This window comes from Rhinolophus hipposideros (genome assembly GCF_964194185.1).
Source record: "Rhinolophus hipposideros genome assembly, chromosome: 23".
Taxonomy (NCBI): Eukaryota; Metazoa; Chordata; class Mammalia; order Chiroptera; family Rhinolophidae; genus Rhinolophus; species Rhinolophus hipposideros.
This window is the reverse complement of record NC_138069.1, coordinates 13931902-13953650: the sequence shown is the minus strand read 5'-3', so window position 1 is coordinate 13953650 and position 21749 is coordinate 13931902. Positions and strand designations below refer to the sequence as shown.

The 21749-nt window shown below is 35.4% G+C and overlaps 2 protein-coding genes across 9 annotated transcripts in view; one reads left to right on the top strand and one right to left on the bottom strand.

Moving 5' to 3' along the window:
• KLHL3 (kelch like family member 3) overlaps nt 1–21749 on the top strand; it is a 250916-nt gene that overhangs the window by 8522 nt on the left and 220645 nt on the right. For 2 of the 6 annotated variants that reach the window (XM_081035617.1, XM_081035614.1), the window contains exon 2: nt 3903–3966. The exons of 3 other annotated variants lie outside the window; for them this stretch is intronic. The gene's annotated coding sequence lies outside the window, so the exon portion shown is untranslated. Of the gene's footprint in view, nt 1–3706; nt 3800–3902; nt 3967–21749 lie in introns of all 6 variants that reach the window. One more of the 6 variants, XM_081035613.1, reaches the window with a different exon arrangement.
• MYOT (myotilin) lies at nt 578–16069 on the bottom strand. 3 transcript variants are annotated; one of them, XM_081035624.1, is made up of 10 exons: nt 15961–16051; nt 12823–13386; nt 8738–8912; nt 7838–7942; nt 5474–5520; nt 4756–4888; nt 3941–4148; nt 2237–2402; nt 1677–1810; nt 578–1471 (listed from the first exon to the last, which is right to left on the bottom strand). In XM_081035624.1, the coding sequence occupies exons 2-10, from the start codon at nt 13176–13178 to the stop codon at nt 1299–1301; spliced, it is 1497 nt and encodes a 498-aa protein (XP_080891750.1). In that variant the 5' UTR covers nt 13179–13386; nt 15961–16051; the 3' UTR covers nt 578–1298. The 3 variants fall into 3 exon arrangements, with proteins under 3 accessions (XP_080891750.1, XP_080891749.1, XP_080891748.1); XM_081035623.1 differs by having other exon boundaries at nt 829–1471; nt 5474–5523; nt 15961–16069; XM_081035622.1 differs by lacking the exon at nt 15961–16051 and having other exon boundaries at nt 829–1471; nt 5474–5523; nt 12823–13256.

Below are 21749 nucleotides of genomic sequence, written 5' to 3'. Positions count from 1 at the left end.
ATCCGATGCCCGCCAGAATGTGAGGCAGGAGGAATCCTCATGTTGGTAGAAAGGAAAATAAAAATCAGGCGAAAGGCCCTAGGACGTCCACCAAAGAAAACCATCAAGCCGTTTGGAAAATAAAAAAAAAAAATAAAGCCACTTTTGTTACTTCCCTGAAAGAGATGTGTTGACTGATGTTGATAAATGCTGTTTTCTGTGCAGATCAAAAGCAAAACTAGGCCACCGCAGGGAGGGTCAAAGGCTACCAATGATAAAAGAACCAGGCGAGGCCTAGCAAAAGGCCGACAGCCAGGGGACAAGAGGCCTGAGAAAAAGAAAAGGCTACCCTCCTAGCTGAAGAAGAGTTTAATAAAAGGACGTGGCCTTTCCTTTACTGGGACTCCCAGATGCTTACAGAATTAGGCTGTCTAGTGTAATAGGTTACCTGAATTTGCAATGGAGGGAAAAAAAAACCCCAAAATATAGGTATTCAAATCTACATGAAATATTAACAAGCACGTGCGTCTACAGACTATTATTATGCCATTGAGCTCAGTGGTAGTCTCCAAGATCTTGAAGAATTAGAGACCGATTTGGTTTAAACAAAATTGCTATTTCAGGAGAGATTTCATCAGGATTTGAGGTACAGATGGTTGCCTTTGAAGTGCAAACCGAGGAAAGTCTAGCTCACTTTCCAGAGGAATTGACTGAACTGTGAGTTTCACCAAGACCCTCAGTTCTAGAATATAATATTGTTGCTCTTCTGGAACTTGTTATTCAGAGGTTTTGCTGAGTTGTTTAATATATAAAAACCGAAAGTTGTATCTCAAAGAGCTAGACTTTTGTGAAGAGGAGACAGTCTGTTTTAAATAGTTGAAATTTTATTCTCTTGACCTAAAACTAGGGAACACTCAGATAATCTATACCATGTTAGTATTCCTATCAGAGAAAACAGGCAAAACAATATTTAGAAAGCAGTAACAGTAATCTTATTACAAGCATTAGATGTTTTTAAAAAGTTGATACTACTTTATAATTCATCCCCTGTAATTGTTAAATGTATACGACAGATGTTAAAACCCCACATTTTGAGATGGTCTTCTACAATTAAAAACCCATACACCCAGATTTTCTGTAGGCTTCACAAACCAAAGAAGTAGATACAATGTGCAAGAGTCAAAGGATACATAATATAAATATATATTAATTATATTACCTAAGTAAAGCCATAATCTATTAATACAGTTATGGATTTATTTCAGAAATTCAATTGAATATGTTACTGATAGTGTAATTTTCCAGTGTTGGTAAAGTTATTAGAGTTCTTCACTTTCATAGAGTCCAGATTGAGCTGCCAGACGCTGAAACTCTCCTTCAGGATTAAAAGCTTGTTTCACATCCAGACCTTTTCCGTTAAGTGCTAAATATTTGCTGAAAGTTGGCCTAACACGTAACTGCTTAGGAGGTGGAAGAGTTTGGTTTGGACGGGCTGAAATAGATAAAATAAAAATTAATTCAGAAAATCTGTTCTAAACAAATGGATTGCACGAGGTATTCATTATCAGACAGGAACAGGGAAAAAAAAATCGAAACTGATTATGTGGAAAATCCCTCAGATTTTATACTCTGCTGAGATTTGTGTTTCTTATTAATTATTCCTGGTTAAGTCATGTATAACACTTGACGTGACATACCTGTAACATCTAATCTTGTGTTACATGTGGTCACTCCAGCTTCATTAACTGCAGATACAGTGTACCACCCAGCGTCTTTTTTGTTTACATCTTTTATCAGTAAAGTAATTCTTCCAGAGTTATCATGATATAAGCTGAAAAGAAATAACAAAATGAAAGTATAGGAATTAATTTTCCTGTCAAAGTTTATTTATGATGCCTCTGATTTACAGTCAGACTAATAAGAAAAAGAAGCATATGGAAATTCTGAGGCTATATCTAGTCATTGCCAAATAGCTATTGGTTTTCTTGAATTAAATACCCCCCATAATCTTGTTTATATCATCGATTTCCTCGAGCCATCTTTGTTTATTGTTAGTACAAAGGTAAATCCTAGGCTACTTTATGCCTTTAATTTCTGATTAGTGGAATCTGGCTTAATGAAATTTATTGTATTTCTATATATGTTTTAAATACGAGACAAAAGGAGATCACAAATGCATGCCATTTATAATGCATTTCAAAGTATAACTGGATTCACCCACGTAAGCTAGAGTTAAGTCTAAAAATACTTATCCTACCTTATTCGATCAGTGTTGAATTGTACCATTTCATTATTTCTTTTCCAGAAAAGTTTTGGTGGAGGTACAGCTGAGATTTGGCATTCTAGCTTCACTGAGTCTCCCTCAAAAACTTTTTTGCTCTGTGGTTTATAGATAAACATTGGTGCTCTTCTATGTTCTTTAGCTACATATTAATAAAAAGACCAAGTATTTGAAATATTATAAAAAGATATTAAGTCAAACCAAAGTATTATGAATTTTGTATGTTGATATAAAAGTTTTTAAAAGTACTAATAACAGGATTGAAAGCTTTACGTTTTAGCTTTAGTTAAAATAATATGCAATACTGTTATATTATACCACTTAGGGTTCTAAAGCAGTAATGTAATGATGCATTGAATTTATAGTCATGTTTCATTCAAAGAATTTAAGTCATATTCTCATTTATCATGTCATCTATAGGGAGGCAGCCTGGGTGGCTGAAAGAGTACCAGACAACTTGGATTCAAATTCTCTATTTGCCCTACTAGCTGTGCCAAATTGGGGAAAACAATCAGTTTTATCTACTGTAAAATGATACAATACCCAAATAATAGTGACTGCTGTGCCCACCATAGAAAATTATTGTGAGGATTAATTGAGATAATGAAGAAGCACTCTGTAAACTATAAAATATCATACAAATGTCAGTAAACATTATGTCTTTACTTTTCTTCAAATACCTGAGGGAAAGGAGGAAATGGTGCTATACTACTATAACCCTAGCTTTTCTGAAGGAGAAATGAGACGACCGGACAGATGACTGCCAATGTCTCTTCCAGCTCTAACATTATAGTGTTTCTGGAGCTGTTGGCACAAAAAGGATTTGCCCAAAACTTAATTACTTGAATTGTTTTTTTTTTTTGTTTTTTTTTTAATTTCCAGATCACTAGTATTCCCCTCAGACTTAAGAATAATCTTAAGATTTTTCCTTGATCTGGGTAGAATACAGACTCAAAAAGATTTTCCAACTCGATCAAGCTTTTGTATAATAAACAGTGAATTATATAGAAAAGTATGTCTTATGCAACATACCATGGCTTAATCCATTATAAACGTGATATATTTAAAGCACTGAAATTATTTTGAAACAACATCAGTTTTATGAGAACTTCCTTACAAAGACAAATTTGAGACATGAATTTTGCCATGTTTGTTTTCTAAAGCATACTTTTGCCATACTTGTTTTTCTTGTCATAATTAGAGACTAGTTTCCTAGTAAAGGGAACATAATCTAAGACTAAAAGTTGACATTTATTCTTCAGTTTTAAACTGTACATGATTGTGACAATTCTGTGAAAATGTGAGTCAGATTGATTATTTTCGATTGTAGACCAGAGAAATGATTAGACTACAATTTGTGACTTTAAAACCCGTTGTTACATCTAGAAATGCTTGTACTACCCTATGTCTGTCTGAAATTGTACCGGTTTTTAATTTCCTTTCCAGAAAAGCTTTGTTGGTAGATCTGTCATTCTAGTTTCACTGAGTTTCCCTCAAGAACACGGTTCTCCTCTGCACCCCACCATCTGTGGCTTTTAGGTATAAACTGCTGTTCTACTGGGTTGTATAGTATAGACATTAGCTTTAACTATAAAGTCCTCTGGGATTTTCTTTTTTAATACTTTCTTTTTTAATACTGCAGGATTAAAGATACTCTAGGATCTCTCTTGGAAGGCTTACCCAAGACATCCAGCTTTACAGTAAAGGTGGCTTCTCCTGCTCTATTCTTGGCAACACACACATAAGCCCCTGCATCTGAAGTTCTGACCACTTCAAAGATGAGTGAATGAAAACCCTTCTCAGACACTATCATTTTGTGCAAATCATCTGATTGAACTGGTCTTCCATTTAGATACCATGACACATCAGGAGCTGGCAGTCCGCTTACCTAGAAATGAAAATACAAGGAGATGACAGGATTTTAAATTATAGCATCACTGGAACCCATTTGTATATTTATGAATTTTAACAATTCCAGTATCTAAGTGGGTTTGTGATTGAAAATGCAATGCAAGAGCTTAAAAAAGGCATTTGCTTTCAATAATTTTGAACAAAACAATGGAAATGAAAACTCTTGAATATAATATTTTCAGACTATTTCAAACCATATCTAGCTCTTTCATATAACCTTTAAGGTCTCTTAATTACTATATTTAGAACATTATATTTATTAGGTGGTAGGCACTATTGTGAGTACCTTATACCTGTTTCTCAGTTAATCCTCAAACAACTGTATGAGGTAGGTACATTTATTATTCTCATTTTACAGATGAGACAAAACACAGAGGTTAAGTGACTTATCCAAGGTTACATAGCTGAAAGGTGGCAGAGCCAGGATTCAAACCCAGGTAAGCTTGGCTCCAGAATTTGTTTTTATCCACTACACATACTGCTTCTCAAGCTGTGTAGCAAGCTATGAAGAGGAAGAGGATATTGTTCAAAACTTAGTATCCCATTGTTCATTTTCCTTCAGTATTTTTTAACTCTTTTCTTACTTTGAAGTCCATTCTGCAGAATCTTCCTTCTTCAATTGACATGTTCTCTGGCACTTGAATGAAACGAGGCGGGTAATATTTCTCCTGGATTGCATCCTGATCATTCACACCTCCCCTTGAAGATGATCGACTTCTACAAAAATATTTTAGTAATCACTATGCAGAAAAATTGTCATTGCCCTTCCTTTCACATAAATACAGGTTAGCCATCAAATTGGAAACCCCAGAGGCTATACTGTTTGATCTGATAGTGTAGTAACAATGGAAAGAGGCCTTAGGGCTACATTTAGTTGTGGCATATTTGATAACTGTTAGAAGTGGTAGCAATTTTAAACATCTGGTACAAATTACACATCTGTGTTTCTTTTTTTACAGTGCCATGAATTGATGAAGAAACTGACCTATTAAAATGCAGAGTACCCCATGGACAATTCTTATCACATGCAAAGATTGTATAATTAGAATTGGGTTTCTATTATCATGAGAAAGTTGTTTATTATGGAAATGTGGTCCTGGCTTATTTGACCTAAACATTTAAAAAAACTTCCTCTTAGATAGTTCTAATAATTAACAGATAAAAATTGTGATCATCTCTGACATTAGAAAATTCACATTGTTTTTATAAAAGGTATATAGGAAGCTTACAGGATTTATAAATATATTTTAAAGCTGAAAACAGGTAGCAAAATATATATTTTTAAAATTAAATTTTTTTTACCTTACTTGTGACGTAGGAACTTGCAACCGTGCATGTTCTGAATTGTGCTGCTTGGAATGAAAACAAAGCGATAATGTTAACATTCACATTTTAGCTTGAAATGAAGTTGAACTAAGTGTAGTTGTAGTTGAAAGGAACATTTCTATGTTGGCTGTATTTGTATGGTCACGGTTAGTTCTATATATTTAGCTTTTAAGCATTTAAAATATAGTGCACTAACCTAATAGTCCAGCAAGAAATGCCACAGACATGATTTACGAAAATTAGATAGACTTTGAATTGATAGTGGTTCATTTTTCAGATGACTATTTTGTGACAGAGGATATGTCCCTCTTGTGTATTTGAAATGGGAGGACATAGTACAGGTTGTCCTTTAATAAAACAGGAATAGACATGAAGTCACTTGCGTTGGCAGTAGGTAACGGAGTATGATGCCTGCTGCTCAAAAGTGGCACCGACAGCAGTAAACATATTAGACTGGAAAATACTTCTCTTTTTATAGCTCATGACACAAAATCCTGAAGACATGTGTAGGGCCACGAAAAGGCTTTGAAAAACAACATTAATTACTTCCTGATTAATAAAGGTGTGTTTAAGCAGACATCTTTAGGATTTATATCTGAGCACCAGAAAATTATTTCTGTTTGAGAATAAAATCAGGAATTGATGAAAATTATAATAGAATTAATAAATTGATCAAATATTTAGTGCCTGTTTTGTGTATTTCACTGTGCTTGGCATAGTGGGATGCAGAGAAGTGGAAAATATATTTCCTACCCAAATACCTTAAAAACATCTCTATAGTAACACAGCCAATCAGTACAAATAATTTATTTTTGGATGGATATGTTTAATATATTTTGTCTTTTTAAAATAAATTCTTAAAATTCCATAACAATTTTTGGCTAGCCTTAAGGTTTTCTAAGCAAAATGTCAAAACAACAATTCAGTAATCAAACAAATCAACTAATTTTTTTGGTAAAAAATAAAAATCCAGTTAAACTGAAAATATCCAAATTAAGTTTTTTACTTTTTCCCTTAGTGGTGGTTTGAATATGTATACATATGTATTCATAGATGTGACACTTCAGTTATACATAGTTTGCTGACATTTTGTATTATTTAGGTAGAATGCTTGAAGTGTACAAAAAATGCAAGATTTATCTTTTCTGATTTCGTAATGATATATTTTGCTGCTATCCCTTTTCCTGTTACCATCACCTTCCTTTTAAAGCTTTTAAAGAATGAATGAGAAAAACAATATATCCTTGCCCTTGAAATCGTAATTTATAAGTTAAGCCATCATCAACATAGCATTACTTTGAGTTACTTCTAATAGAGGTAGAATTGTGTCTTATTCTTGCTGTAATCTCTTGTACCACCACAGTAGGTGTTCCATATAAATTAGTTGAATGAATGAATGCATGAACTGTTCAAGAGTCAAAAAGAGATTTAAATTCTGTTTTCAGTTTCTAGTTACTTGTTTTGTTAGACCCTGCTCCGTCCTTCTTAGTAGTACTATGCCATTTAACAGAAACAAAAATCTTGTTTTCAGCTACTTATACGTAGACGCTTGGTAGTCTTAAATGCCCAGTTTCATCCCTTTGGTTCCCAGTTTCTTGTGGACCTTTGGGGAAGGAATGAAAGGTAACTACAGAAGGAAGACGGAGCAGTCACAGTTTAGTCTGCCTCTCGAACTGCACATTTCTATTCAGGGTTAAGTTTACTTGTTAAAATGAAGTTGGTCAGGCACAAGCCTATGAGATGGATGCTCACTTTATACTCTCCATAAAGTTAATCCCTTTTTGGAAAGAATGTTTTTGTTTATCTTGGAGCCATTTACTCACAAGCAGTTTTTTGTCTTTTTTTTGTTTTTTTTTTTTGGTTGGTTGATGGTTTTTAATAAGCGTTTGTGAATACAAAACATGACAAAAGGAATAGGATGTTTCATTGTGCCACGGGTATATTTTAAAACATTGAAATGAGTTTATGAGGAAAGGTTATAATTCCTTTGGTTTAGAGTTTTAACTTCTGTCGTACTGAAGACTTACAACTCAAATTCTCTGTCCATGCAGATAATTGTAGAAAGTTCCTAGGTCTAACTGACCCATGCATGTCCAGATGAAAAGTGACTCTTTAGCTTCCTGGTGTTTTGTCTTTGTGATATTTTCTTGTGTAGATTTTAGAACCACCAGAAAAATGGGGTAAAATTGAAACTATGTATATTTCAGCCCATCATGGCCTCTCCCGTGGAAGTGATTGACTTTTGCTTCAAATGCTATTTATAAACATTTAGAAAAGAAGGCATTTAAAAATCACACACACACAAAACGCTCTGGTTAGATACAGATTATTTTAATTTACCTGTGGTGAATTTTGTGCTTCACTATCATTTTCAGCTTGAAACACAGCAGCTGCGTTCTGTGGTCCTAGCAATCTGCGAGCCATCTTCTCCTCATATGTTAGCCGCTTTAACGATTTAAGTCATTAAGGAGATAGTAATGAGAGTTAATAAAAGTTATTTGTACAGCTTTATCTTAAAGCCATAAAAAATTCTACCAAAGAAGTATAATTCTGTCTATTGAATTGTAGATACTGTATTTTTAAGAAGACCTGTTCTTTTCTTCAAAGCACTTCCTTCCATTTTAGTGCCACTTCCCACATCTATAATACTTCCATTTTCTTTTTGCACCTAGGAAAGGCAGGCACAATCACCCTTAGATAAGGTTCTCCCAAGTAAAGGGAGAGTCTTTCCCTTCCTCCTTGTGTGCTTGTCCTATTTGGCACTGTCTTCGAATATAGTACTGCATGTCTTCACGTTGAGAAATTACTTTGATTAAATGAACACTGAATATTTGACTTACTACTGGCTGAAAGCAGTGTAACAGGTATGTTACATGTATTTGGAGTAAAGGCTTATAGTACTGTTTCAAAGACAGATGATTAATACAATGTGCACGGTAAGTTACCGAATAAAAACTATAGCTATTTGTTCATCATATACACCAAAATACATGAAGAAGTCACATTGACAGTATTTCCTATTAGTTATTTAGTCATCAGATGTATTTTATGACAGGGTAATGCCTAAAAGCATTCAGATTAATTTTTCAGGTTAATTTTTCGTTTGCTTCATTTTACTACTGAAAACCAAGAGGTGATTTTATTATATAGTCATAGATCTCTGAGACAGAAAGAACTTTCTTATTCAGATTAGATTTTATAGTTTAATTGGCTTTAGTACAGAAGAGGGATCTTGCTCACTTGATTTCCATTATGAAGAAGGCTGTCCTTGCATTTTAGCTTTCTCTCCAAATCTTGAATCAGAGCTTCTTTTGATCCTTGTATTTCATGGTCAGGAGTACTTGGTGTGGGCTTAGCATTTGCACTTTGGTATAGCTTAGCATTTACAGGTTGGCCAACTGACGGTTGTTGACAGCTTTAAGAAGAAAAAAATACATTTGTTTAAAAAGATCGTTAGAGTAAGACATATATGTAAAAGAGAGCTGGCCTTGTTTTGTCAATTACTTTTAGCTAGGTTGAATCCATAACTTAGTAGTACTAGTGTTACTAAAACCACCAATTTTCCTAACAACAGCCAAGAATGATTTTGTAAGAATGGTTACCAGCTTTTTTTTCTTTTGGTCTTGGCAAGTGCAACTTAAGTGGCGGGAGGAACAATTTATATAAGATGTAAGGAGGATGTCCTTCCTTGAAGATCTTCCCTAAGGAAGTGAGAGGAAGTCTAGTTACTGGCAGCTTGCAAGCTCTTCTAAGCTTACAACTGAATTTCAGAAGTTTGATTGCTAGGTGAATATTAAGCAGTGGTATGCTGGAGTTGACTCATATGGGCTCAAGAGAGCTGATTTTTAGCATGTCTTCCCAGCTTCCTATGATCTCATGTTGACAATTTGAAATTGGTGATGGTGGGAGTATCTACACCAGGAAAATTGGTAAATACCACAAATCATGCTCCTTCCTTCAGCTGACTGTTAAACTTTTACCAGTATAACTATTGGTATTTAGCGAATATTCTATTGCTTTGAATAGAGTTTACAGCTTACATTGGTCTCTGGCTTTTCTGTTATTTTCCCGTTCCTGTTAATTTCATATTCGAGAATATCCAAGTATGGCACTATATAACAAATAGCTTCTATAATAATGACAGTTTCTTTAACATTGCTAATGTGATTTTTTTGGAGAAAGAATGATTAGAAGAGGGAGAAAGAAATGTAAACTGAAAAAATGGGGGAGGGTTGGAAAAAAGGGAGCAAATTTGAACAGTAGTTGAAATCCTTGCTTCACGTTCTGGTCCTAAATTTTCTTCTGAGATGTTCCTGCCCCTCCCAGAGTTTCCCTGTTGATTCCGATAGAGGGCAGGGGTCATATTTAGGGACTCCTGTATTATTAGATCTGTTAGGTAGCTCACAATTTTCACAGTGCTTTGTTCAGATTTCATAGTTTATTCGTTTAGGGCACTACAGGTGATAGCTTATATCTGTTTAATGTGAGAAAACTGACCACTACCCTCAATATTTTACCGTTACAATAAATGTTTTCCACTTATCCAGATGAAGCAACGTTGGTCTGTTCTGTGACATGTTCCTGTTCAGATATTCTCAAGGATCAGTAAAATAACTTGTAAGCTAAGTAGAGATGCTTCTCTGAGTGGAGCCAGAGTTTTAATTTTTGTAGACTTTGAAGACTTTGTTAGTAATCTCTAGATTGTAAACATACTGAGAAAAATGTCTTATTCCTCACCATAATGTCATTTATATCCACTGACACAGAGCTTGGATATAGGTGATTCTGTCAGGTGGATGAATGTTTTCACTTTATTCAAGATGCTCTGTATTCAAAGTTGATGATACACATTTCTCCTCCTTACATTTCAGATCTTCAGGATTGTCTATATTTTTAAAGTATGATTTGTTCTGTTAAGTAAATAACCAAATGTTTAAATAAATAGTTTTTGTTTTGTTTTGTTCATTTGCTTGTTTTAAGATTGCATTCCCAGCTCAAAGTGGTAAAATTCCTTTGGTCTTACAGATATTTTTCTCCAACTGTATGAAGTTATAGTAACTTTTAAAAAATTTTTTGTAGCTAGCCTACCATCTTTGTAGAAGTCACACATTTCTTAAAGTGAATTAGCATTAAATAATTCTGTTTTCAGGCTGTCATAAAATAATGCAATGTATCTGAGAAATCTTGAGGAATTATCAAAACCAAGACTGAGAATCACTGATGTATTTGTAACCTCAGTCACTTTATTCATGGAATACACCCATCATTACCAGGTTAGATGGCTTAAGTTTTAGATCTTGATATTTACTCATATTTATAAATTAATATTATACTTGCACATTGCCGTATAGGTCTTTTTTTCCCTATCATTAATCACCCAAATCCCTAATTTTGTTACAGATCAGAAAACTGAATCACTGAGTAGGTAAGGTAAAGTTGCTGAATATCACACAGCAAGGTTTTTGAAAGGAATAATTGGAATTAAAGAGTTCTCTCAATTTCCAATCTGTGGTTTGATCAACTGAATAGAACGTTTGCTTAAGGGTGTCCTACTGATGAAAAGCTAAATAAAGCTTTCAGACTTCTCTCGGTCAGAATCCAAGGGATTATTTTAGCAGACATGGCAAACTTAAGCCCATCATAACAATTGAGGGAGTTGTGCACAAATGTTCAAAGGGCCAGAGCTTTCCACCCTGTGCAGCTGGGCACTGAGTGGGTATCAAGTGGCTGCGGGAAGATTAAAAGAGTTATCTGTGGTTGCTGAAAATAGAACAGCTAAAGCTAGATCTTTGATCTCTTGTTTGGGGACCTCCTGTGTTTTATTTTTTCTTCATTTTTGCCTTTCTTCTTATTAGTTCTGTTCACAGAGCTAGGTATCTGGTTGAGGTTCAGTAATATTTATTTGATGGCTTTATTTTCTGGACAGGAATTTGGAGTAGAATTGAAAGACTTGACTAAGAAAAATAGTCACAAAGGTTATTTCAGATTTAAAAATGCTCGTATAGGAAATTTGGAAATAATTGAAAGTTAGGAGGAAAAAGATCATCATCTGGGTACAATGTGACCAAGAAAAATCTCCCTTGTGTGATAATGGAAATAATGGGAATTTGGAGAGAAAAGAGAGGGCTCTTAATTATTCAAGGATCTTTGAAAAATACTAGACCAAATCTGTAAGAATGCCATTTTTGGCTGTCAGCCATTTCAAATGGTTCAACCTAATATCGATAGGATTCTAACAAATATTTTTGGCTTTCCTGGTTTTTATTCTTAAAAATATTGAAAAAGTTTCTTTGCAAGTTGAATTGCTATAGTCAATTTAACTAGGTTTCCAGAGTTGTCACCAACAATAGGAATCTCTAGAAAAAATTAGCCGCTAGAGAAGACGGAGAGAAATTAGCAAGAATTTCAGCAAATCTGTCAATAATCTCGCAACAAACAAAACATTCCATCAGACAATTTTTTTCGGATGTCTTTGATTTAATTCTCTGATGTTCTAGCCAGCTAGGGAACAGGAAAACTGATAGCCCTAACTTTGCATAAGCACAAAGTATTTAGTTCACATTTTAAAAAAAGCACAACCACTGTGTCCTTCGTATCATGTTCTCCTAGGACAGTTTTAGGGCTGTGAAAAGAGTACATGCTTGCATAAGGCTGCAGGTATTCTTCCCTGTATTTAGATCAGCCTAACCAATTTGAAAAAGTGTTGTTTTAATTACCGAAGGAAACCTTAAAGTCATAAACCTTTATTCAAGCCTTTCTTCTGATTGTAGTAAGGAAAATTCATACTAACATTAGTGTCTGAATCACAGAATTTCTCTTTAGCCAAGTGGATGTTCAAGATCAGAGGGGAAAATGGATAGGAAAAAAAAGACTGAGAAGAAATTTAGTAGCCTCTGCTTATGTGAGAGGAAATCCTACCTGAAGATGAGCAGACAGGTGTTCTTCATCTCAGCTAAGCCCAGAACTAGAGCCATTAAATTTACAGCTTGAGGAACTTAGCTTAGAACTGGGGGAATAATTCACTGTTCTTGGGTATGTTAGAAAATTTTTTTTGAAGATGGAAAATAATTGGTAAATAATTGTATGGATAATAGATGATTTGGGTTCAGCTCAGCCTGGACATTGGAGAATGGGTCAGATGACCTCTTATTTCCAGTACCCTGGTTCAAGTGTTCTAGGAGAATTATGGAATGAGACGTCGAGGTCACATAGCCTTTTTAGATAGTGAAGAATGAACTACTGCATCACTCCACCCCATCGTCAGATACAAGCTCGCTATGTATGCAGTACATACCCATATGTATGTATTTTAAAAACTCACTTACTTGGAGTCCACAGTGGAAGGGAATTTACTGCTACTGTAATCAGGCTGTGATGGTAATATGGAGCTGAGAAAGCTGGCTGGTGACTGGTTGTAGGTGGCTGTAACCCTTTGGCCTGGGTTGGAGCCTGGAAGCTGCTGGGGAGAAGCAGGAAAAGCAGAGGAGGACATGGTGATGTGCGAGCTCATTGTTGAGGAAGCAGAAAATCTTTCCTCTGTGCACTGGCGGGGCTGGATGATAATGGAAGACTGTTTGTTCTGGCTAGAGTAGCTGGAGGTTTCTGGTCCGGGAGGCTGCAGTCTGGAGCCATATGGATTTTGGGACTGGATGAAATGTTTTGGCCGTTCGTAGTTAAACATGCTTAGCTGGTATATGGAAGATGAAGGCAATTTATTACTACAGTGATTTGCTCCTGGAGGGGTGGGATCCTGAATTTGGGGCTGCAAGCCTGGAATTACAGAAGGTTGGAAGGAGTCAGAAGCAGCCTTGGTGTGCCTCTTGTGGAGATCCTGGGAATGCTGTACTCCTGGCTTTGATGGAGTGGCCTTCTCTTGAAGAATATTGTTCCTTCAAAAGGAGAAAATAATTCCGTTACAATATTTGTGTAAAGACAGTACTGTTTATTTAATATCCTTCCGAACTTAATGCACTTTTTTTTGAGCTTATATGCTTTCAAGGTCATCTCAAGGTGGAACTTTCCTGGCTTCTATACTTCCCTTTTATCTTTTATTTTGAACAAATGACTTTTCCCTTGAGAATAAGAAAAAAGGATTCATTAGTGTTTGCTCTGGGTAATTCTTAAAGCATGCCCAGGGGCTTCCAGATGCAGGAGCGCAAAGTTTGTGTTTGTCAAGTGGTTATTTATGAAAAGATATTCTGTGATGTTGCTCAGTGCGATAATTTTATGGTCTCATGATCAGCTTTTTCCCAGAGGCTGCAGTTTCATTAAGCACAGAGATTCAATGATTTAAAATTACGTATTAGCAGTTAAATATATAACGTCAGCTTCCATTCAGTTTGAATCCTTCCCATTGCTCATCAAAAGCAATGAACAGCTCTTGTGATATACCAATTAACTCATGTCCTAGTGATCTGTGATGAATGATGTCGTAGTAAATCAAGGGGAGCAATATGCTGCTTTTGCAAAGAACATTATTTTAATATCCATATTTATTCCTTCATCCTTACACAATTTCACAGAGTGAACATCTATAATTCACTTGTCAACTGTGAGTGGATTTTTTTCACCTTACAATTTACGGCTTGTTTTTCTTCCCTTGATTCCAAATTTGATCATAGTACTAAACTAGACTGTTATTCAAGAGTGACTGGGTTTGTGTCTCTCTTTGTGTATATAATATATGTTACTGACTGCATTCCAGAGCCATTTGTAAATTTTTTGTTATTTTTTAGATTATGCTATCTAGCTATTGTTCTTGATGTTCTCTTAATTATTTAGTTTTATTTTTTATTATTTTACCTGTTTAATATGTATTTTAGACTAATTTTGAAATTATTTTAGCCCCTCTCTTATTTTTCCTTTTGAAACAGCAAACAGGATGTACAGAAGGAAGTAAGGCAACAACTATGAAGCCAGCCTAGATGTTACCAAGAAAAGATGGGTGCCATTTCTCTTACTTTTCTCTGCATTGGTTTACCTGACTTCCTACAGTAGATCCCCATTTTTCTTTAGATGAATCATATGTCACTAAAATCACCTTAAGCAATTACACATCCCTCTATTTCTTCCATTAGTGTAGTAAATCTAAGCAGAACTGTATACAGACATTATACACAAAGGCTAGCCCTATAAATTGTTATAGTATTGATTCTGTCTTTATTCAAAATATCAGGTAATTTAGTCCAAAATACATTTAGTTTGTTTCACATAGAGATACTGAGAACCAACACTGAGATAATGGTAAATCAAACTTAGTTAATAAATTTAGCCAGTGTTTGTCATTATTGAAACAAAATCTTATAATTATTTTATTTCCTATCTTGAAGAAAGTATCGTTTTTAATGAAAAATTTCTAGACAGCTTCATTCTATGGTTGTGCATGTAGTTTAAATGAAAACTGGCAGCTTTGGGAAAGAACAAAAATGCAACTAAATAGCCAAGAGAAAGATTCTATTGAAAAGAACACTTAAAAAGTCATGTAATACTCAATTTCAAGTTTATGATCACAAGTACATTCAACTAGAGTGCATTTTTGTAATTAACTAAATTAGGCCTTTAAATTGTTGGGGAAAAACATCCAGAAGGAAGCTTTAAATAGTTCTTAAAAAAAGACTCTATTTCAAAGCAAGTAGTTCTATAGTTAATTTCATTCCATTAAGAATTGAATCTAGTTTGTTTCCTGAATTCCTTTTTGGGCAGGCAAATGATTCAGATGCATTTCAAATAGCAAGGAATAAACTGTTTAACAAATAGCTAGCAGATATTTTCCCCAAAGTCCTCTATTTTTCTTCACAGATATTTCTAGAATGTCAACTGTCTCGTTCATTTTGGTATTGGCCTACATAGTTAAAATTTACTGTTATTTTTTAAAGTTCAATTAAAAATATTTTCTTTGAAAAATTTTATTTTGTTCTTGTCTTACCAAATTTTATACAGGTATTCACACAGGTAACTCTGAAAGTCTTTTCTTCATGGTTATAATTACTGTTCAACAATTCAGTTCTAGATTAGATTCTATTACATTACAGTATCATTTCCTTCTAAATAATGTTAAATAAATTTAAAGATTTCATAAATAAAATACTATTCAGTCTCCTATTTAAAAAATCTTAACATTTCCCCCCATCCTACTATAGCACAGACTTGCACACAAAACTGATTGAGGATATTTTGAAGCTGTAGGATATCACCACAATTACAGACAGACCAAGTGTCCCCTTTCAAGGAAAAACGATGACTTAAAAAATAATAACACATAACTATCTTTTCTTCTACCTTTTCTATAATGCCTTCCAGTTTCAATGGAATGAATAGATCAGTTTCTCTTCCAATCTTTGTATAATACCATTATGATGATGTGGCTTTCACACTCTATCTGAAGATCACTTCTGTACACACTCCGCTGATTTGGACAAAAAACAAAACAAAAAACCTGTAGCAGGAATAAAGAAGGGACTTACCGGTAGTTCCAGAGGGTGCCAGCTGGGTTTAACTCACTGTTGAAGGGAAGGAAGAGGCATCCCGTTCCCTCACAGACTAATCTAGTGGCTCTGTGCTTAATATTATAGCACCACTGACTTTTACCGGCTGCCAAACAGTGACATCTGATGTGCTTGCCTGTCTACCTACCTATGCTGGCATGTCAAAGTAAGAGTCCACAATCTAAACAATATCTCAGATGTCTTAGTGATATTTAAGGAGTGGGATTACATGAGCTTCTCTTGCAGGCCTTTTTATTTTAGATGTGAATTTTAACTATGAGCTTTAACAAGCTCTTGGGGAAGAGCAGTGAATTGGGAAATGGGAAAAAGTATAAAGAAAACTCAATTTCTTTTATCGTGGTGGGGGCTTTGACTTCCCTGTTGAAGAAAGAAGGACTGTGAATCCCTTCATATATTCCAGGACTGGTGGTGTATCTCATAAGACTCTTCCAGGAATTAGACCAGTGTTGGATAGGGTGCAAATTGATTTGTGTTTAGTTGTTCATCTTAAGTCTTTTCCCCCCTCTTGCTAAACATGAGTGGGGGTGGAGCAGGGATCACGCAGATCGGTTCAAGAAAGGGGGTGTGGTCTGGCTAAAGGCAGGAGAGCTGGGTGATTGACAGTGGTGTGTCACTGGGAAGGTAGGAGGGTGTGGAAAAATATGATTTGATATCTTTGGCAAGTTTTCTGAATCTAGATGGCATGCTGCCTTGACCTTGTAATTTTATTCTAAAAGTTTCCGAAACACTTAAACTACCAAACAAATAAGCAATCTATACTACTAGGATTCTGTGCTGTCAACTGTCCTTTATCTCCCTTCCTTCTAACAGTTATACATTTTCCTTTGTCATTTTACCAAGGAGACCATCGTGATATTTAGGTTTCCATTGTTTGTGCAGGGAAGTAAACAGTTACAGAGGAAGAAAATTTTAAGTCAATGAAAGAGAAGGTGAAGAAGATTAGGTGTGGCATGAGGATCAGGCCAATTGAGTGGAATTATCCCCTTTAAGTGGCTTCCGTTTAGGTGTGGTTCTATTGTTTAAAGCATGTGTATTTATTTCCTTCCCTCATGAGTACTCCAGTCTTGATTTAGTTACTGTGTACATTAGGGCCCAACAAATAGATGTTTGAGCACATATGAGTCACATAAAATTCTTCAGAGCTGACTATATAGGTGAATCTTCCTTTGGTGTTCAGAGAAAGTTTGGTACTTAATGCCTGGGGCATGCAGCCATTACTTAGTAGAAAAAGCACACTAGACAATGTGTAGGTGTTTGTCTAGAAAGTCTTATTTCAGGAATTTCCCAAAATATTTCTCCACATCTGCTGCTGATAGTTCAGATTCCATTGACAGGGAAAAAGTCTCTTAATCCAAATTAGAAGGACTTAAAATGTAAAGGCAAATGACAATAAAAATAAGAGTAACCACGTATAGCACTCACTATGAATCAGGCACTATTTTGGGCACTTCAAATGTGGTGTATGTGACAGATATTTGGTTCTTTCTGAGAACAGGTTTTGATTGGGGCAAGGGGGAGGAGACACTAGATTCAGGTCTCTTAGTACCTAAAAGTTTGAGATATTCCCTACCAGCCAAATAGGGAAGACGCCCAGGATAAACTGTTAAATTTTACTCTTTAATCCTTTAAGCTTTGCCTCTTCTTTTCCCTAGGGCTTTGTAAGATATAACATTGGTTACAGTGTAGTAGTTCCATGGTATATCTAGGCTAAGGTTCTCATTGCACTGAGGGATCAGGGGATGATTTGGGAAAGGTAAGGAAGGTCCTCTTTGATGACTCCATTTGCAGACCGTTAAATATAGGGGCTATACTTAGTAATCCATTATGAGTCTGTTTTTCTACTTTTTAACGTTTGGTTTGCTTTTTTGAATGTTGTTTTCTCACAAATGTGAATGGCTTATTTGAGAAAAATCATCCCAAACCTGAAAGAATCATTGAGATGTCAAATGGGTGAACCATGTTCCAACCTGCCTCCAAAGACAACTTTTTCCTAGGTCTTTCTCTAAATTACCAGTAAGAATCTCTGGCAAGTCATTCTAATGCCTTGGAAAATGTAGGTAATTTCCTACTATCTCACTGAAACATTTCCTGCTGCATTTTAAGGGAATTTGTTTTTGTCCCATCATCAGTGGAAGGGTAGCTGTTTAACTGTCATTCATTCCCTCTTCATTTATAGCCCTTGTTTTTTAAAATGTGAAGTATATATGCTATTGTAAAAAGGGTGCTGTGAGCTTCTTCTAAAGTCAGATGTGTGCGATGAAGGTAATTTCTGCTATATCCACTGAGAAGGGAAATGTCCCATTGAAGAGGAAAGGACTAACGAGTGCAGAACACTTTATTTCCAGGTTACACATAATTCTCTGTGAGTGCTGAAGTTCTGCATAGACATATAGTGAAAGGGAATCCCACGGTAGCACTTGTAATTTGAAATATCCGTTCTAGCACTTGACTCAGTCTTCTCAAGCAAGAAGTAATAATGGGGCTTCCCTGGGGTTGGAGTTGGACGGTAAAAATGATAACATTAATTTGGCTAAGTTCCACAACTTTCTAGACACATTGATCTTTTTATTTTGGAGACTTGAGTCTTAGTGCCCACTCTACAGACTTACTGTGTAATCTTAGACAGGTTGCTTAAACTCCCTGAGCTTTAATAATTAACTGAAAAACAAAGATAGCATCTGTTGTATTAACCTAAATCAGAGGGTTGCTGAGAGACTCAAATGAAACAGAAAATCATAATGGACTATTGTGTGGTATAATATGTCTCCTCAATTAGGTTAACTTTTTTCCTGAAGAAGGGACTGTTTATTATTTATCTTGCCTAGTGCAATGTAGTTCATGGTAGACATTCCATAAAATCTTGTTAGCTTTTATGGAAATTCTACCCAGTAGTCTTCCCCATAGAAGGTTTTATTAATGAAAAAGGTGGTAATCTCCTATGAAAGATATTATAGATTCAAAGTCTTTTTAAGTCTTAAAGGCTTACTGCTAAACATAGGTACTCATGGAGAAAAGTTTTAGATAATCAGTATTGGCCATCTTCCTAAGGCAAGTCCAGTAGAGAAACTGACAAACACATAGTATGTGCTTAATAAATGTTGAATAAGTTGCAGTCTTATCTATTGTTCCACACTCCCGTTCTTCCTTGACCCCATGAGGAAATTTTATTTATAGGGGTAGCTACTGCTAAGGCAATTAGAGATCCCAGAAGCTAAAGGGGTTCCAGGAGACCAACCGAGAAATCACTGTTATTAGAGATAAACTGGTCCTGCTTAAAAAAATAAATGCAGTGAAGTAATAGCTACTATCTATTGATTTCTATGACTACTATGTATGTTACATACATTGTTCCAGGTCTGTTGATCTTCAGGTCCAAACTCTTGCCCTCACTGTCTTCATTGCAAGAAATACTTGGAGAATTATCTATCCCAAAGTCAAGGAAGCATGAGGAACGAGCCCTCAACAATATGAGCCAATCACTTACGTTTTAGTCATTTGTAGAATGAGGAACTTCACATAGATGACCTCTGATTCCGTCTAAATCTAACATGATATATTTCTCTCACTTAATAAACCCAAATATTACTCAAGAAATCTCTTCTTAAAAGAGATTCCAATATCTTTATTTTGTAATTAACAGAGGTCACATTTAGTTCTAGGTAGCTAGTCGAGAATGCTGATTTATTAAGTTACATTAAATATGTATAACCTAAATTTAACCTAACGGTAACTTTAGGCTGGTAAAATATTGAGTGGACTATGTTATTAGATATTGTTAAAACAATTTTTATATGATTTTTAGATTATTTTTTAAATCTATATTTTGGTTTGAGATTTGTGTTTAGGGAGTGAGGCTGGTGGTGGGTTGTGTTGTTTTAAACATAGCCTGGTTGGCAGATTTACTTACTGAATTACCTTTCCATTTATACATTTGTCCTCTGAATGCAAGGATAATTCTAAGACTGATCATGAAGAAACCTTTATCACAAAATGTTTTACATATTTATATTGAGATAGGACACTGAATTCTATTTTGGAAAAAGATTCCACTTCTTAAAAATCTTGTGCCATTTGAGCATTGTTGATTTTTTTTTTTCAGTAAGTCCCTGTAACAAACCCTTAAATATGAATCTAAGCACATGACTTACTGTTTCATCCTTTGTGAAATGCACATAGGAGAACAAGAGAGAAATGACAGTTAATGTGATTCAATTCAGAATGCAGGCTCCCTGAGTGCAGGAGACTTGTCAGTTTCACTGTTCTAACTGCAGAACCAAGAACAGTTCTTGAATGAGTGAATGTTAGGTCTGTCTGCCCTTACCATTGTGGTTGTAGCCGAGAGGAATTTTCATTGATAGGGCAGAAATCCTCTTTTGGAATCTGGATCTCACGTTCCGTATGATTGGCTGGTTCAGGAATAGTTGGTGTGAGGTTTATTAGGGCATTGTCTGGATTTTTGTCTTTTGTGTAGCTGTCACTGCTCCAGGGAAAATTTGGAGAAAATTTCCTCTTGGGGAACTTCGGAGAACTCTCTGATTTCTCCACTTCTTTTCCTTCTGAAAAATATAATTAGTCACCAGTTCAGATAGAAACAGAGACTCTTCCTTTTGGCTCAGGTTGAATTGGATAGAGCAGGGAGATAGATCATGAAGAGTAATTACCTGGGGAAACTAAGAGTCTTGCTGTGGAGACTACAGTCCCGGCCTCATTTTTTGCAACGCATTTGAATTCCCCAGAGTCTTCAGGAAATGCTTCTGTGATAATCAAGGTGCAGACTTCCTCTGTAAAGGGAAGATATTCAACATGACTAGAATATTTGGTGCCCTGAATTAGCAAACAAATAGTGTGGGAGGATGTCAGGGTGAATTAGATACTGGGAATAAATAGAGTATTCCTGAGATTAAAAAAAAAATCCATCTGATTAGATTTTTTTGTCTTTGAATGGGTTTATGAAGATAAATCTTAAAAATACAACTTAAAACAGTACCAGCATGATCCCTATCACCTGCCTCTTAGACACATGGTTTCTCTACTAGACTGAGTTCCTTGAAAACAGGAATCACGCTTTATTCCTTCACTTCTAGATTTCAGTAGCATTAGTGCTTAGCATAAAGGTCCCATAGAAAGATTTTCTGAACTGACCTAAAAATGATCGTTGCCATGGTAGTTAGACTTAATGTTAGTACAGTGATGGGCTCTGTGTGATGGGCACCATACCTATTTCTTAGACCATCAGCAATTTGATGTTAGGTTGCCTCTGTGTACAGCTTATGAGGCACAAATACTATGCCAGGTGGAGTGCGTGGAAGAATGCATGCTCGATGAGGGCAGGGACTATGGCTAATAATGGAAACTGGCCTTAGTCTGTCCTCAGTAAATGCATGTTAAGTGAATAAATAGATAAATGCACTTAAAGATCCCAGTTATCTTGTTTCTTGTGTATGTTCAAGAGTTGGCATAGAGTAGCTCCAAAATGTTCATGAAGGCAAAAGTGATTTAGGAGACAGTCTTCTGATGCTAATTTTGATTTGATCATTTATTATCAAAACATTGAAAAGTTGTGCTTACCAGGAATGGATGATAAACAAGCTTCTGAAAGATAAAACAAGAGAACAGAGAATTTAAATCATGACAATCAGTTTAGTTGGGAGAAGGGGCCATGTGTATATGAGAAATAACTTGAAGCAAATACAAGGTTGACTGTAATCTGGAGTCACAGACCATAAATTCTGTAGAAACTCACAAAA